Source organism: Sus scrofa, chromosome 8 (assembly GCF_054392235.1).
Source record: "Sus scrofa isolate SSC_HxYL_T2T_F1_AM1 chromosome 8, Sscrofa_HxYL_maternal_Yorkshire_Landrace_v2.0, whole genome shotgun sequence".
Classification (NCBI taxonomy): Eukaryota; Metazoa; Chordata; class Mammalia; order Artiodactyla; family Suidae; genus Sus; species Sus scrofa.
This window is the reverse complement of record NC_139390.1, coordinates 18733541-18747158: the sequence shown is the minus strand read 5'-3', so window position 1 is coordinate 18747158 and position 13618 is coordinate 18733541. Positions and strand designations below refer to the sequence as shown.

The window sequence follows — 13618 nt, the reverse complement described above, 5'->3', positions numbered from 1 at the left end:
GTGAGAACTTGAACTAGTAACTTCAGCCTGTTTCCTTTGCCGTGAGATGGTGAGATGAAACTGCCCACCTCAGGGGAATCTCCACACATCACTTGGCATGTCTGAGAATCACTTGAATGGAGAAAAAAAGCTTCTTTACCAGGCACACCTTCTGGAGGCGCTGTGTTTTGAAGGGGAGCGAAGGCTCATTTCAGACGCCAGAGGAAGAAACAGGGCTGAGAACCAGATCTCTTCAAGTAGCGGTCGTATTTCCCCGATTAAACTGCCCTTCACATGTTTCTGAGTTTTGCTTATCTTCTTCCTCCACCCCCAGTGTGGTTGTCAGCTTCCACGAAGGCCCCCAGTGAGTGCCCCCCCTCCCCAGTATTGGTGCCCTGGTGTCATCTTCTCCCACATTGTATCAGGGCGGGTCTATGTGCCTGATCAGTTGCAGCAGGGGTGATAGTGTGGGACCTCCGGGGCCAGGTTGTAAAAGACAAGTGGAGTCTGCCTTGCTCGCTCTGCCTTGGATCATGCACCCTGGAGGAAGCTGGCTGACTGGTCTCAAGGATACTTGAGCAGTCCTACCTGCTTTTAACTTGGTCTGGAACTGAGGCCTCCAACCATCAGCCCCGTGAGGGCACCATCTAAGCAGGTTCTCCAGCCCCAGTCAAGCCTTCAGATGACAACAGCCCTGGTTAACGTTTGTTTTTTTTTTTTTTTTTTTGTCTTTTTGCCATTTCTTGGGCCGCTCCTGCGGCATATGGAGGTTCCCAGGCTAGGGGTCCAATCGGAGCTGTAGCCACCGGCCTACACCAGAGCCACAGCAACTAGGGATCTGAGCTGCATCTGCGACCTACACCACAGCTCACAGCAACGCCGGATCCTTAACCCACTGAGCAAGGCCAGGGATCGAACCCGCAACTTCATGGTTCCTAGGCGGATTTGTTAACTACTGCGCCACGACGGGAACTCCCTGGTTAACGTTTTGATGACAACCATGTCACAGACCATTAGTAAGAACCACCCAGATAAACGTCTTCCAGGCTGCTGAGTCTTAAGCTGCTAAGTTTTGAGGTTATGCGTTACGCAGCATAGAGAGCTAATACACCCAGCATGTGGGTGTCAAGATTCTTTCCTGATTTCTATGTTTCCTCTCCATCTTTTCTTGCTCAGTCATGCCTTCAGCCATCACCTCTATGAAAGTATTCTTGAAATATGTTTCCCTACAGGGTCCTATTTGCAGAATTACAGTCCTCTATTTCCCAAAGTGCAAACTTTCTCACCTACATGTCCTATGGACTTCTCAAGTATGACATCACTATTCTTGCTGCTTCCTCTTCTTTGTGTGGCTCAGCTAGCTAGCCACTCTCAGTATCATCCTCAACCACGGTCCACTTTCCTCCCCCATCCGTGTCTGATCTGCTGCCACTGTGTCTTCAGAATTTCTGGCATCTCCATTCCTACCACCTCTTTACCTCCTTGGTGGGGCTTCCATGCTGGTCTTCCTGCCTCCCAGAATCTCCTTACTTCCCTCCCTTCTTCATCCTGCTGCTGTAAGATACAGCTTCCGGAGCCTTGCTTTCCATCATGTGTGTTCTCTGCTCAAAAATCTCACAGTGGCTCCCAGCTGTCTATTGTTAGCTGTTATGGGGCAAACCACCTCAAAACTTAGAACTTAAAGCAACAACTGTGTATTATTTCTCATGAGTCTTTGGATCACATGGACAGTGCTGCTCAACTGAGCCGAGTTCAGCAAGGCTCAGTCCTGCTTCGGTGCGGTTGTGTTTTGGAAGCCCATCCGGATCACTCATTTGTTCATGGAATGGTAAGAAGAGAAGCCCAGACAAGCCGTGGATTTCAACAGAGAGGTTCCCCAAGCACATGTGGGGAGAATCCTGGGGAAAGCCTCTGACTTGGGTACTTTTCCTACTGTTCAGAAGTCAAAGCCAGGGCTTTCCAGCCAGCAGCATGTGGCTGTTTGCAAGGCTGGCCCGTCACCCACCATGGCCCACTGTGCAGTCCAGGACCTGTCTTGGCTAGTGGTCGGCCTGTATGCATCCAGTGTCCCCATGGAGCTCCAAAGCCCTCTGTCTGCTGGGGGCTTGCTGAGCCCCCAGGTGAGCCCTGGTCTGTTAACCTGAAGTGGAGTTGCGCCTGGCTTGATTACCACACGGGTGGCGTAAGGAATGGCCTGATTCACAATGATAGCTTCCAGAGTTCCATCGTTAGCTCTCATTGTTCCAACCCCGGCCCTCGCCAGCACGGGTAGCAACAAGGAAGCATTTATGTAGCTGCTGTCAGTGTCTGCGATGCCCTCATCACTGCTCATCTCTGATTAATTCCAACTGAAAGCAGCTCACACTCAGAGGACAAAGCCCATCAGAGACCAGTTAACAAAAGAAGACGAATGTGCCCTTTGGGCCAATGGTGGGGGGGTGGGCAGCACAATTTTAGGAAACTAGCAATCTTTTCTACAACGAGCTACTGTTTTTCATCTTCTACCGAAAATATTTTTTCTTTCCACACTATTTGTGTCCCAATGCATTTGTTTCAGTCGATCGTCTCATCATTATTGATATGTGTATTGTTAGTAATCAGTATTAATGATACTAATTCTGTATGTTAAAGCAGCACAGAATAATTACTGTTGGGGGAAATAATATTTTCCTATTCTGAGCTAACTCGGAAATCTTTCTTTTATGGAAGTGGCCATGGTATGTGTCTGTTCTCAAAGGAAAACTAAAACTCCCTTAGCTTAGGAGTCAGTGTCCCAAAGTCACAGACTTGAAGGTTTTGCTCCCACAAGTAGCCAGAGGGCCTAGTGATGAGTTCCACAGCTGTAGTATTGTCAGTAACGTTTCTTTGTCTTCTGATCATGACTTGGGTATACTTTTATTTTTATTTTACTTTATTTTATTTACTTATTTATTTACTTATTTATCTATTTATTTTTAGGGCCACACATACAGCATATGGATATTCCCGGGCTAGGGGCGGATTAGGGTTGCAGCTGCCAGCCTACACCACAGCCACAACACCACCAGATCCAAGCCACATCTTCGACCTATACTGCAGCTCATGGCTGGATCCTTAACCCACTGAGCAAGACCAGGGATCGAACCTTCATCCTCATGGATACTAGGTAGGTTTTTAACCCATTGATCCGCAATGGGAACTCCAAGTGTACTTTTCAGTGTCTTTAGATAAACAAAAGGGAGAAGAGGACCGGTAAGTCCTGCTTTCAACCCATAAGCCAATCTCAGAGCCTGGCCCCTATAGCTTTATGGTTCTGAGACTCTGAAAATCTCAGCTTTTTCTAGGAAAAGAAAAACCCAATAGAACCACACCTGCGCATGACAGCCTTGTCCCTCCCCATATTGCGGCTGTGTCTTGACCTGTCATGATGACAGCAGTGCTGCCCCCCATCTCCTCATCTTCAAAAAGTTGAAAAGGTCTTCCTGGTAATCTCAGAGGTTCGCCATTTCAAAAAGATGCCCACATTTGGACACGAGTGGAATGTCACTCGAAGAAATGGCACAAGGCAAAGGACTGGTGACCAGAAGGCCCGAGTGTAATTAGACCACCCTGCCTTAGACGTAAATTAAGGGAGAGAAGATTAACCTGACCCACAGTAAAAACACTGCAAATGGTTTAGGGGTTAGGTTGTTACCAATAAGGTTAATTAATTTTTCAGGGGCACCGGAATCTACTATTAAGTGTCTTGGAAGGAGTAATTTCATAAGAGTAATTTCAAGAAGGAGTTTATTCATCTCACGTTGGTGAAAAATTTAGCCACAGGAAGGACCATAATTTACTCCTTTTGAATAAAGCTTCTTGCACGGTGCTGGAAACGTGCTCGTTTTGACTCTGCATTTGCCTTGTGTCCTGTACAACCACGAAAACGTTTTTCATTTGTTAGTGTGAAAACTATGTGATTGCTTCCCTGAGCTACCTCAGATGTAGCTAAAGGTTTGTGGGAGTTAGAAATCTCTGTTTTCCTGAAAGTGCCATTTTAAGAGTTTTTAGGTTAGCAACCTGACTACAAGCCGGAACAAATAAATCCGAGGACTGCTTTCATTTCTTAATGGATGGTATTTAGCTAGATGTATTCACATATTCATTTATTCATGCATTCATGTATATGTCTGTAGATTCAAACATTTAATAAGCTATTTTTTTGTCTTTTTTTTTTTTTTTTTTTTTGCCATTTCTTGGGCCGCTCCTGCGGCACATGGAGGCTCCCAGGCTAGGGGTCCAATCAGAGCTGTAGCCGCCGGCCTACGCCAGAGCCACAGCAACACGGGATCAGAGCCACGTCTGAAACCTACACCACAGCTCTCGGCAACACCAGTCCCTTAACCCCCTGAGCAAATCCAGGAATTGAACCCGCAACCTCATGGTTCCTAGTCAGATTCGTCAACCACTGAGCCACGATGGGAACTCCTTAATAAGCTATTTATTGAGCTCCCACTGTGGAACACTGGCAAAGTTAAAAAATTAATCGGATGGGAGTTCCCACTGTGGCTCACTGGGTTAAGAACCCAACATAGTATCCATGAGGATACAGTTCAGTCTGGCCTTGCTCAGTGGGTTAAGGATCTGGCATGGCTGCAAACTGCAGCGTAGGTTGCAGATGTGGCTCAGATCTGGTGTTGCTGTGGCTGTGGCGTAGGCTAGCAGCTGCAGCTCCAATTCACCCCCTAGCCTGGGAACTTCCATGTGCTGCAGGTGCGGTTCTATAAAGAAAAAAAATTAATAAGATTTTATACTTCAACAGGTCTCTATAAGCTAATTAGATGTAATAATTTAAGGGTAAAAACGTTAAAAACACACAGTTCCCCTGGAGGTCCAGACACAAGTACATGGGGGTTAGGACAGTGGGGAGATTATTTCTGGGTGGATTTAATCAAATAGGCTTCACGGAGGAGGTGGAGGTGGAGCTCACTCTTGAGGCTGGTCATCTGCTCTCGTCAAGAAGTTTCACTGTAAACACAAGTAATAATCTCAATCAGGTACAATCCTCATTGAGATCAGTGAGGTCTCGGGAGAGTAAGACGTCGTTGTCTGTGACTCTCTACAGGCTTGAGACCGTATCAAAGATGTGGTTGAATTTCCATCCCTGGGGAATTTCTATGATCCTCAAAAGGGCTAAAGAGAAAGAAAATGGCTTTTTTTTTTTTTTAATGTGAGAAGCAAATCTACATCAGAAGCACTAGAGGTCTGGGGTATGGGGACAGCAGTCAAGGTCTGCCTGGCTGAGCGTCCTCAGCGACCAGCCTGTCGGTTGTCACACCCACCACGCTGTCTCTAATCATCTCCCCTTCCCCCTGGCTCTCCACCCCCTCTCCATCTGAGCTATTTCATTTCAGCCTTGTGGTCCATCGGCCCTCACTCATATTTCACATCTTCTAGAGTTTCTCAGTTTTTGCCAGGGTTCAGCCATGTTTTAAGTGTCTTAAAACTTTTAGACACTTGATTAGGTAAATAAGTGCTCAAAACCACATACGGTTATTTAATTCAGAATGGGTCAACTTCCTTGAAACCTTCTAGATCCTTAGCTCCCCCAAGTCCCAGCTTTCAGCCTCAAAGTGCACCTGCATGTCTCTGATACAGGCCTGATGGTGGTGGGTTCTGCTCTGGGGCACCCAAGAAGTGTTCCCTGGCCCCCTCACCCCTACCCAGGCTGAAATCAGCCCAGCAGTTCCATCACGGCTTCACCTGAAGGCTAAGACAATCTTAATTTAACTTCTGGAAACCTCAGGGTTGGTGCTGAATGCAGGCACCCATCCCGTTGCTAAGAGTCCAGTGGCCACATGCTTCTTCCCGGCACGCATTGCTGCTGCTGCTTGTCGGGTCCGCAAGGGAGATCAGAGAGTCCCGCCCCTCACTTGGTATCTGAAAAAAACAACGAAAAAAGGAGGCTGGACAGGTCCTCCTGATCACAGAGCAAGCCGAAAGGAAAACGGGGACTAGATGCTGGCCCATCCCCCTCCAGTTGCAGCTGGAAAATTTCTCTTATGCAGGTTTAGGGAGAACAATTTAGTCAGGAGGGGTGGGGAGCTTGAAGCTGCTCTTACATGTAAGATGTTATTAAGGAGTTCCCATCGTGGTGCAGCGAAAACGAATCCGACTGGGAACCGCGAGGTTGCAGGTTCAGTCCCTGGCCTCACTCAGTGGGTTAAGGATCCGGTGTTGCCATGAGCTGTGGTGTGGGTCACAGAGGTGGCTTGGATCCTGTGTTGCTGTGGCTGTGGCTGTGGCATAGGCCGGCAGCTGTAGCTCCAATTAGACCCCTAGCCTGGGAACCTCCATGTGCCTCGGGTACAGCCCTAAAAAAATAAGAAAGACCCAAAAAAATGTTATTGAAATTGAGGGAGCACCAGCAGAAGAGTGAGGTGCTGACCCTAACTGCGCCTTCTGCTTCCCACACTGAAAGCAGCCAGAACCTCTTTTCATGATGACGGAGCCCCAGGTCTCCCCTGAGCTACACAACCTACAAAACCTTTGTCTTTAGTTTAAATATTTAATGGGCACAAGAAGCCACCACCAGAGAGTGAGGCAGGTGATAGCCAGGCACCTGGAAAGGGTGGGTTACAGACTGCACGCATGCTCCCTTCCCCTCCATCAGGGGCACAGTCATCACCAGAGTGGCTGCCTTCTTTTTTGTGGGTCCTGTGTGGCCTTCAGCAGCATTTTCTATCTCAGAGGCCCTGCAACAGTGGGCAGGAGGTTGGAAGGAGAGGGGATGTGAGGGCTGACGTCAGCCAGAGATTTGATGCTGCCCCTGGTCTGTTTCAGGGGAGGCTCAGAAGCACGAACGAGATGAAAGTTGTGCCGCCGCCGCCGAGGCGCTGACAGCTCAGGAGGATGCCGGGAGGCCCACTGTCAGCTCCCCAGCAAATCCGAGTCACGGGAACCAACGCAGGCACGTTCACCCCTCGTTACCCCAGCTCCTTCCTGAGGAAGAAGTAAACAGGCTTGGAGGGGAAATCGTGAAACTGACAGAGGAGCAGGCGGCCACTGAACCAGAAGGAGTCCGACAAGAGAGTGCCGTAGAGGGTCCAAGGGACGAGAGGGGGCCAAGCCCACCGGGCTCAGCCGCCAAAGGGCCGTGTGCCAAACTTTGCCAGGACTCGGCTGAGTCCAGCCTGCCCTCGGCCGAAGCTTCTGCCCTGGAAGACGGCAGGGAGATGCCAGAGGGTGGAGGTATGAGGAGCACCACGAAAACATGAACGGGGAAGCGATGGGCCTGGTGACACATCGAAGGCACCAGGGACGGTAAAGAATTCAGGATCAGAACAGCTCACCGAAGTCACTTCCTCCCCAAACACCTCCAGGCCTGTGCATGAGAGAGGACACAGCTCCCGTTGCAAACGTTGAACATTCTGATGATGCCAGCACAGTTTGATTTATTAAATGCGGGTCCTCAAGCTTCTCCATGTCATCTCTTTCCGCAGAAGATGCACCGCTGTGAACACGGCCAGGCACGGAATCACGTCTGCCATATGGCTGGTTTTCAGCATCCGTCTTTCTGTCAGCGTTTGTTTTATTAGAGATAAGCTGTTTTCCTATTAGCGTTTAAAGTTGTCGATCAAAATTATGGGAAGAGCTTGAAACGGATGGGGTTTTTAATCAGGTCGCCGTCTTGGTAATGTTGAGGCGGCTGTAGCGTGAGGTGTAATTGAGCATAATGGGTCCAGAGAGCCCACCACTCCATTCCATCACGTCAGGGCCCGGGAGGCCCTCCCAGCATGGGTGTTTTTGGCATCCTGCCTGCAGCACTGTCTGCCGTGGCACCAACTGGCAGGTGGAGAGGGGCTTAGGTGGGCTCAGAAGGTTAGGCTTTCGGTTTGAAATCCACAGCCCCTGTTGAGACCTGTTTGCTGACTGCTAAAGCTGCGTGTTCCAGCCTGTGATTCTAGAGGATTCTTCGACCTGGGGTGATGGTGGGGGTGCTGTAGATAAGCAGGGAAGAAGGGGAATCTAATGGCGTTTTGATTTTTTGTTTCTGAAATAGGCTGAGAGGCAGAGCCATTCGACACAGGCTGTGTACAGGGTTTTCTGGCCATGTGGGGTAGGGGCAAAATGCAGCTGCTTCAGGCCCATCCAGTTTGCCCAACTACCTGCAGCCTTACCCGTCCCCACTCCAACATATTGCTGAGGCTGCCCCCTCTGTGCCACCAGGTACTGGGGTTCTAAAGATAAGACAGAGCTTGTGGCCCCAAAGTGGAAAGAGAGACAAAAACAAAGTCTCTTCCTTACAGGCTCGGAAGAGGACTATGGAACCAAGTCGAAGCTCCAAGAGCAGGAAAGTAGAGCGTGGTCACCCCCACTGCTTCTCTCTTTGGGGATATAATTAGCATTTCTAGGCGTTCCTGTTGTGGCGCAGCAGAAACGAATCTGACTAGGAACCATGAGGTTAAGGGTTCGATCCCTGGCCTCGCTCAGTGGGTTAAGGATCTGGTGTTGCTGTGTGCTGTGGTGTGGGTCACAGACACACCTCGGATCCCACGTTGCTGTGACTGTAGCGTAGGCCGGTGGCTACAGCTCCAATTAGACCCCTAGCCTGGTAACTTACCTCCATATGCCATGGGTATGGCCCTAAATGGACAAAAGACCGAAAAAAAAAAAAATTAGCGTTTCTTGGTGGCATCTGGCACTGCAGGCTCTGAAGGCGCCTCAAACGACAAACCTTTCTGTGCGCTGAAAAGAGTTCATTTCCCAAGAAGACCTAATACCACGTCCCAAACCTCAACGATGCCCCGACAACTAGAATCACTCCTTCCTCTGGGAAAAGAGAAACTCCCAAGGAGAAAGAGGTAGAAAATGTATAAATCATCCTAAAAATAGGATGTTTGGGCCAGGCTTGTGATTCCCAGGTGTGAACCCCGCACACCGGTGGCCAGACCCCAGACCCTTCCCTGCTACCATTTCATCTCCCGGCATCGCTCCGCCAGTGGGGGTAGGCTCCATCATACCTCGAGCCGTCTCAGGCTGAAGGAGGGCTGAGGCACAGGCCAGATGGTCCCGCCCTTTGCCAGATGCACCTGGGGGGAGCTCCAGCTGTGAGAGGAGGAATCCCTCTCACCAGAGGCCACCCCGAGAGCGGGATGCAGGCACGTCCGAGGCAGCACATGTTGGCTCCAGACCCTGGTGCTCCATTCATCCTTCTGTGTTCCAGGCTCTCCCCTCTCCCCAGGTCCACCCCCTTACCTTCCCCTCCAGGAGGTCACTTCTGCTGCTGCAAAGCTTGCCCAGGCCAGCAGCCATGGAAATCATTTTCCTGCTGCACCAGGCTTAAATGCCCTGCAGATGTTCAGTACGAGTGCCTAGGACATAAGAGCCACCGAAAGAAAACACAGCCAGATTTCATAAGATAACAATAAAAAGAAAAATCTTTCCCCGCAAAAGCCTTGATCTGGACACACGGTTGGTCGGGTACACACCTTTAGAGGCTGTGGATCATCTGGAAAGCAAGGCTTAGACTCAACTCCAACACATTTCACTGTGGGCAAGAAACCTGCCATGAGTCCCAGAGTGTGGGGTTCCGGGCAGGGGGTCATAGGGAGAGAGAGCCTAAACTGTGTGTCCAATCAGCATGGGGGTGCTTGTGTTATTAGATGGAATTGGAGCCATGAGTTGACCCTGTCATATCTGTAACCTTGACAATGCCCTGTACAAAATGTGACACTGTCCCACCTCTGCTGTGTGAACCCAACATGGTTTTTCTGTTCCTCAGACATTAAAAAGAGTCTCCAAAATTACCTATGGTTGTCTTTAGTCTTTTTAAGAGTCACTGTGAAAGTGTGCTGCATTCTGTAACCCTGCTCCACCAGCTAACCCTGCATCAGTCAAGGTACTCTGAGCTACATTTATACTTTAAGGAACTTTGACAATAGGGAAATGAATTCTATTGCATAACAAGAACTTCAGAAGTAAGGCATTCCAGAGCTGGTTCATTCAAGAAAGTTAAAAAAATCTGGGTTTCTGCCTTCCTGCTCTGCCTGCCTGGGTGTCATCTATACCCTCATGCTAACAAGAGGGCTGCAATAGCTCCAGCCATCACCTGTTTTCACATATGTGTCCAAAGTCAGAAAGCAGTTTCTCCTTGTGTGTGTATATGTGTGTTAACACAGTTCTTGTCACATTTCATTGGTCAAAATGGTCACATGCCTGTGTTTAAACCACGCCTTAGGAAGGAAGATGGAATTACTCTGATGGGTTTACATTCATCAAGATTACCCTCTGGGAGTTCCCTTTGTGGCTCAGTAGTTAAAAAACCCGACTAGGATCCATGAGGACTCGGTTTGAACCCAGGCCTGTCTCAGTGGGTTAAGGATCTGGCGGTGCCTTGAGCTGTGGTATAGATTGAAGACATGGCTGCAGTGGCTGTGGTCTAGGCCGACAGCTGCAGCTTCAATTTGACCCCTAACCTGGGAACCTCCATATGCTGCAGGTGCAGCCCTTAAAAAAAAAGATTACCCTCTAAATTGGGGAGGATTCCTGTTCCTGAACATGCAGACTCTGAGATGAACCCTAAAACAAAATCAGGTCTTGGGAAGTATAGGAAGGTTGGGAATAGATTTGAGTCGGCCACTAACAGCATTGTTTCTGAACGCCACATGTCTATACTTGTTTTATTATTTTTTTTTCTTTAAAAAGGCAAAATATTACGTACGGATGAGTGTGGAGTTGGGGGGCAGGGTGTTGTTATTTATTTGTTAAGAAAAAAATGCCGTCTCATCTCTCCTTTTCCCTGGCCTCTTTATCATCTGTCCTATTTTGTAGCTGGAACGTTCCCACCTCTGTTTACCTCTTCGAGTGTGTCTGTCCTTCCATTATTTTTCCAGCTCAGTTGCCAGCAGAATGCTGAACAGTCTGGATAAATGAAACAGAGCTGACAGGTCTCTTAATGAAAGCTTGTTTGCACACCCTGCATTTCTTGTGATCACTCTGTACCTGAGAGCTGTTAGGTGTGGATTTTTACATATGAGTGTTTGTCGTTCTTTTAATTAAGGCCTCTGGAAATGGATTGGTTTTTGAAAACCAGGCATTTCTCATCCCTAACTCCTCTCTCCATGCCTCCTCTTCCCACCTTCCTCTCCCCCCGCCCCCCTTTTTTCTTCTCCTGAAACAGCTGTTCCCGAAGCCTTTCCAGCTGGGATCTCCCCCAGTGGCATTCAGCTCAACCCTTACTGGAAGCCCTGCCCAGCGGGCCGTCTTTTTTTTTTTTTTTTTTTTTTGGCTTTGTAAGGGGCTCATGCCTGGCATTTGGAGGTTCCCAGGCTAGGGGTCAAACTGGAGCCGAAGCTGCGGGCCTACACCACAGCCAAAGCAATGCCAGATCCGAGCCGCATCTGCGACCTACACCAGAGCTCACGGCAATGCCAGATCCTCAACCCACTGAGTGAGGCCAGGGATCAAACCCACCTCCACATAGATACCAGTCAGATTCATTTCCGATGAGCCACAATGGCAGTCTTAAGCAAGCTAAATTCATTATCCCATCATTGTTCCTTTCTGTGTCCTCTCTTCCCAACACACACCGCTATCATGATGTGATGTTCTAAAAAAGAGTTATCATATCAATCATTCACATGTTAGAGTGAATTTTTGGATGTTACTGCTACTGGAACAGTCATACCCCAGTTCATACGGTCGCTCGCGGAAAAACAAAACAAAACATGACATTGTTCCAAATGGAGGTCCACATTCTCTTTAAAGAACTTCAGGAGTTCCCGCTGTGGTGCAATGCGTTAAGAATGCCCCTACAGGAGCTCCCATCGTGGCTCAGTGGTTAGCAAATCTGACTGGCGTCCATGGGGTTGCAGGTTCGATCCCTGGCCTTGCTCAGAGGGTTGAGGATCTGGCGTTGCCATGGGCTGTGCTGTGGGTCAAAGGCGAGGTTCAGATCTGGCGTTGCCGTGGCTGTGGCGAAGGCCGGCGGCTGCAGCTCTAATTGGACCCCTAGCCTGGGAACCTCCATATGCCATGGGTGCAGCCCTAGACAAAGGCCAAAAGAAAAAAGAAAAAAGAAAAAAAGAATCCCACTACAATGACCTACAGCCTCGGAATAGGTCACAGCTGTGGCTTGGATGCAATGTTCCAGCCCAGGAACTTCCATAAACTGCAGGTGCAGCCATAAAATAAAATAATAATAAAGAATAAAAAAGACCAGCCCCTTGCTTCTTTGGGGCTGTCTTTTCTGTCTCTTTCAAATTACTGCATGGCTTTGCCCCTCTGGGATTTCTGCCCCTGCAGAACCCGGGGCCCTCTCCTGGCTGGATTTTTCCTGTAGCCCTGTGGCTTGGTCCTTTATTTCTCTTTGGAAAAAGTTCTCTATTTGAGCGCCTTCCCCCTCTGCCCTCTGCTTTCATTCTGGAAGCCTCCATTTGGAAGCGTCTTCCTCCTCCACGGTTCGGTTAGGATGTCAAAAAGCCTAAAGAGGCCCCTCAACTCACCACTGTAATATATTCCTTGTTTTCCAGATGTCTCTCTGAGCAGAGAAAAATCTGAAAATCAGAGATATGCAATTGAGACCTCGGCAGTGAATCTAATTAGAAATGAGAAGCAGGAAAAATAAGAAGGGACCCGTCTCTCGATATTACGGTTGCTCACAAAAAACGAAACAAGTTGATACAGCATGAAGGCAATTTAAAATGATAGATAGAGATGTGCCGCCTCACGTTTCCTCTCACCTCTTTACTAAATTGGGAGTTTGGGGGGGATGCTTCCGAAAAGTTTGCATAATACTGACAAGGATGACTCTCTGGAATCTCTATGAGCCCAGGAATATATTTGGGGATCTGAGTGAAGGCCAGTGATAGCCTATTAAATTTAAAACAATTGACTTATTTAAAAAAAAAAAAAAAAAAGCAAGCCAACTGCTGTTTTGTAGTTTGATTGCTGGAAAGACGTCGCTTTTATTCAGTCATAGACCCTCTTTATTGGATTCTAAGATCATCGTGTATTATGATTATATCTTTTTTGTTACCTGAAATTAAAATGTAATTTTCCTGATAGAGGTGATTAATTATCTTGATTATTCACATCATTCCCCTCTCCACCCTCACAGAAGACCACGCATAGCAGCCTAGGTTCGGGCAGCTTATCACTTGCAATCTATCACCTAAAATTATTAGATCGTAGGCTGGTCATGAAAAATATGGAGAATGTAAAGATTTTATGCATTCAGTCAAAAACTCCAGATCTAAAATCGGTTGGTTTATTTCCTGCCGTCTTTCAAGTTGACCAAAACTCTCACTGATTTGCTCTATTTTCTTACGTTTTCGGTATTTCTGTATATATATATATATATATATATATATATATATGCAGTGAAAAGCTCCACTTGGAAAAAAAATTCACTGCAATTCTGAGAAAAAGCTTATCCTAAACATCCAAAGATAGCATTTCTAATTATTGTCGACATTGTGTTTAAACTGTGCAAACTCGAGCATTATTCTCACTTTACCAGCTGTGTCTAGGTAGAGTCATTACATCAAACGCTTCTAATTTTACAAAAAGAAATCAAAACAAGTGTGTGTTTAAGTCTCAGTGACAAATGCAAACCCTGTGAGTCAAACAGGCAAACTGATTAGCAAGCTGGCTGGGAAGTCAAAACAGCAAATATAAG

At 47.8% G+C, this 13618-nt stretch overlaps 1 protein-coding gene across 10 annotated transcripts in view; it reads left to right on the top strand.

Annotated features, from left to right (window-relative positions):
• CCDC149 (coiled-coil domain containing 149) overlaps positions 1–12608 on the top strand; it is a 109322-nt gene extending 96714 nt beyond the window's left edge. For 7 of the 10 annotated variants that reach the window (XM_021100561.2, XM_021100560.2, XM_021100558.2 and 4 more), the window contains one exon: positions 6781–9746. In XM_021100561.2, coding sequence (XP_020956220.1) covers positions 6781–7214 — 434 coding nt within the window. In that variant the 3' untranslated portion in view covers positions 7215–9746. Of the gene's footprint in view, positions 1–46; positions 279–2937; positions 3120–6780; positions 9747–12470 lie in introns of those variants that run through there. The other 3 variants (XM_084971656.1, XM_084971658.1, XM_084971657.1) reach the window with 3 other exon arrangements.
• The last annotated feature ends 1010 nt before the right edge of the window (positions 12609–13618 follow it).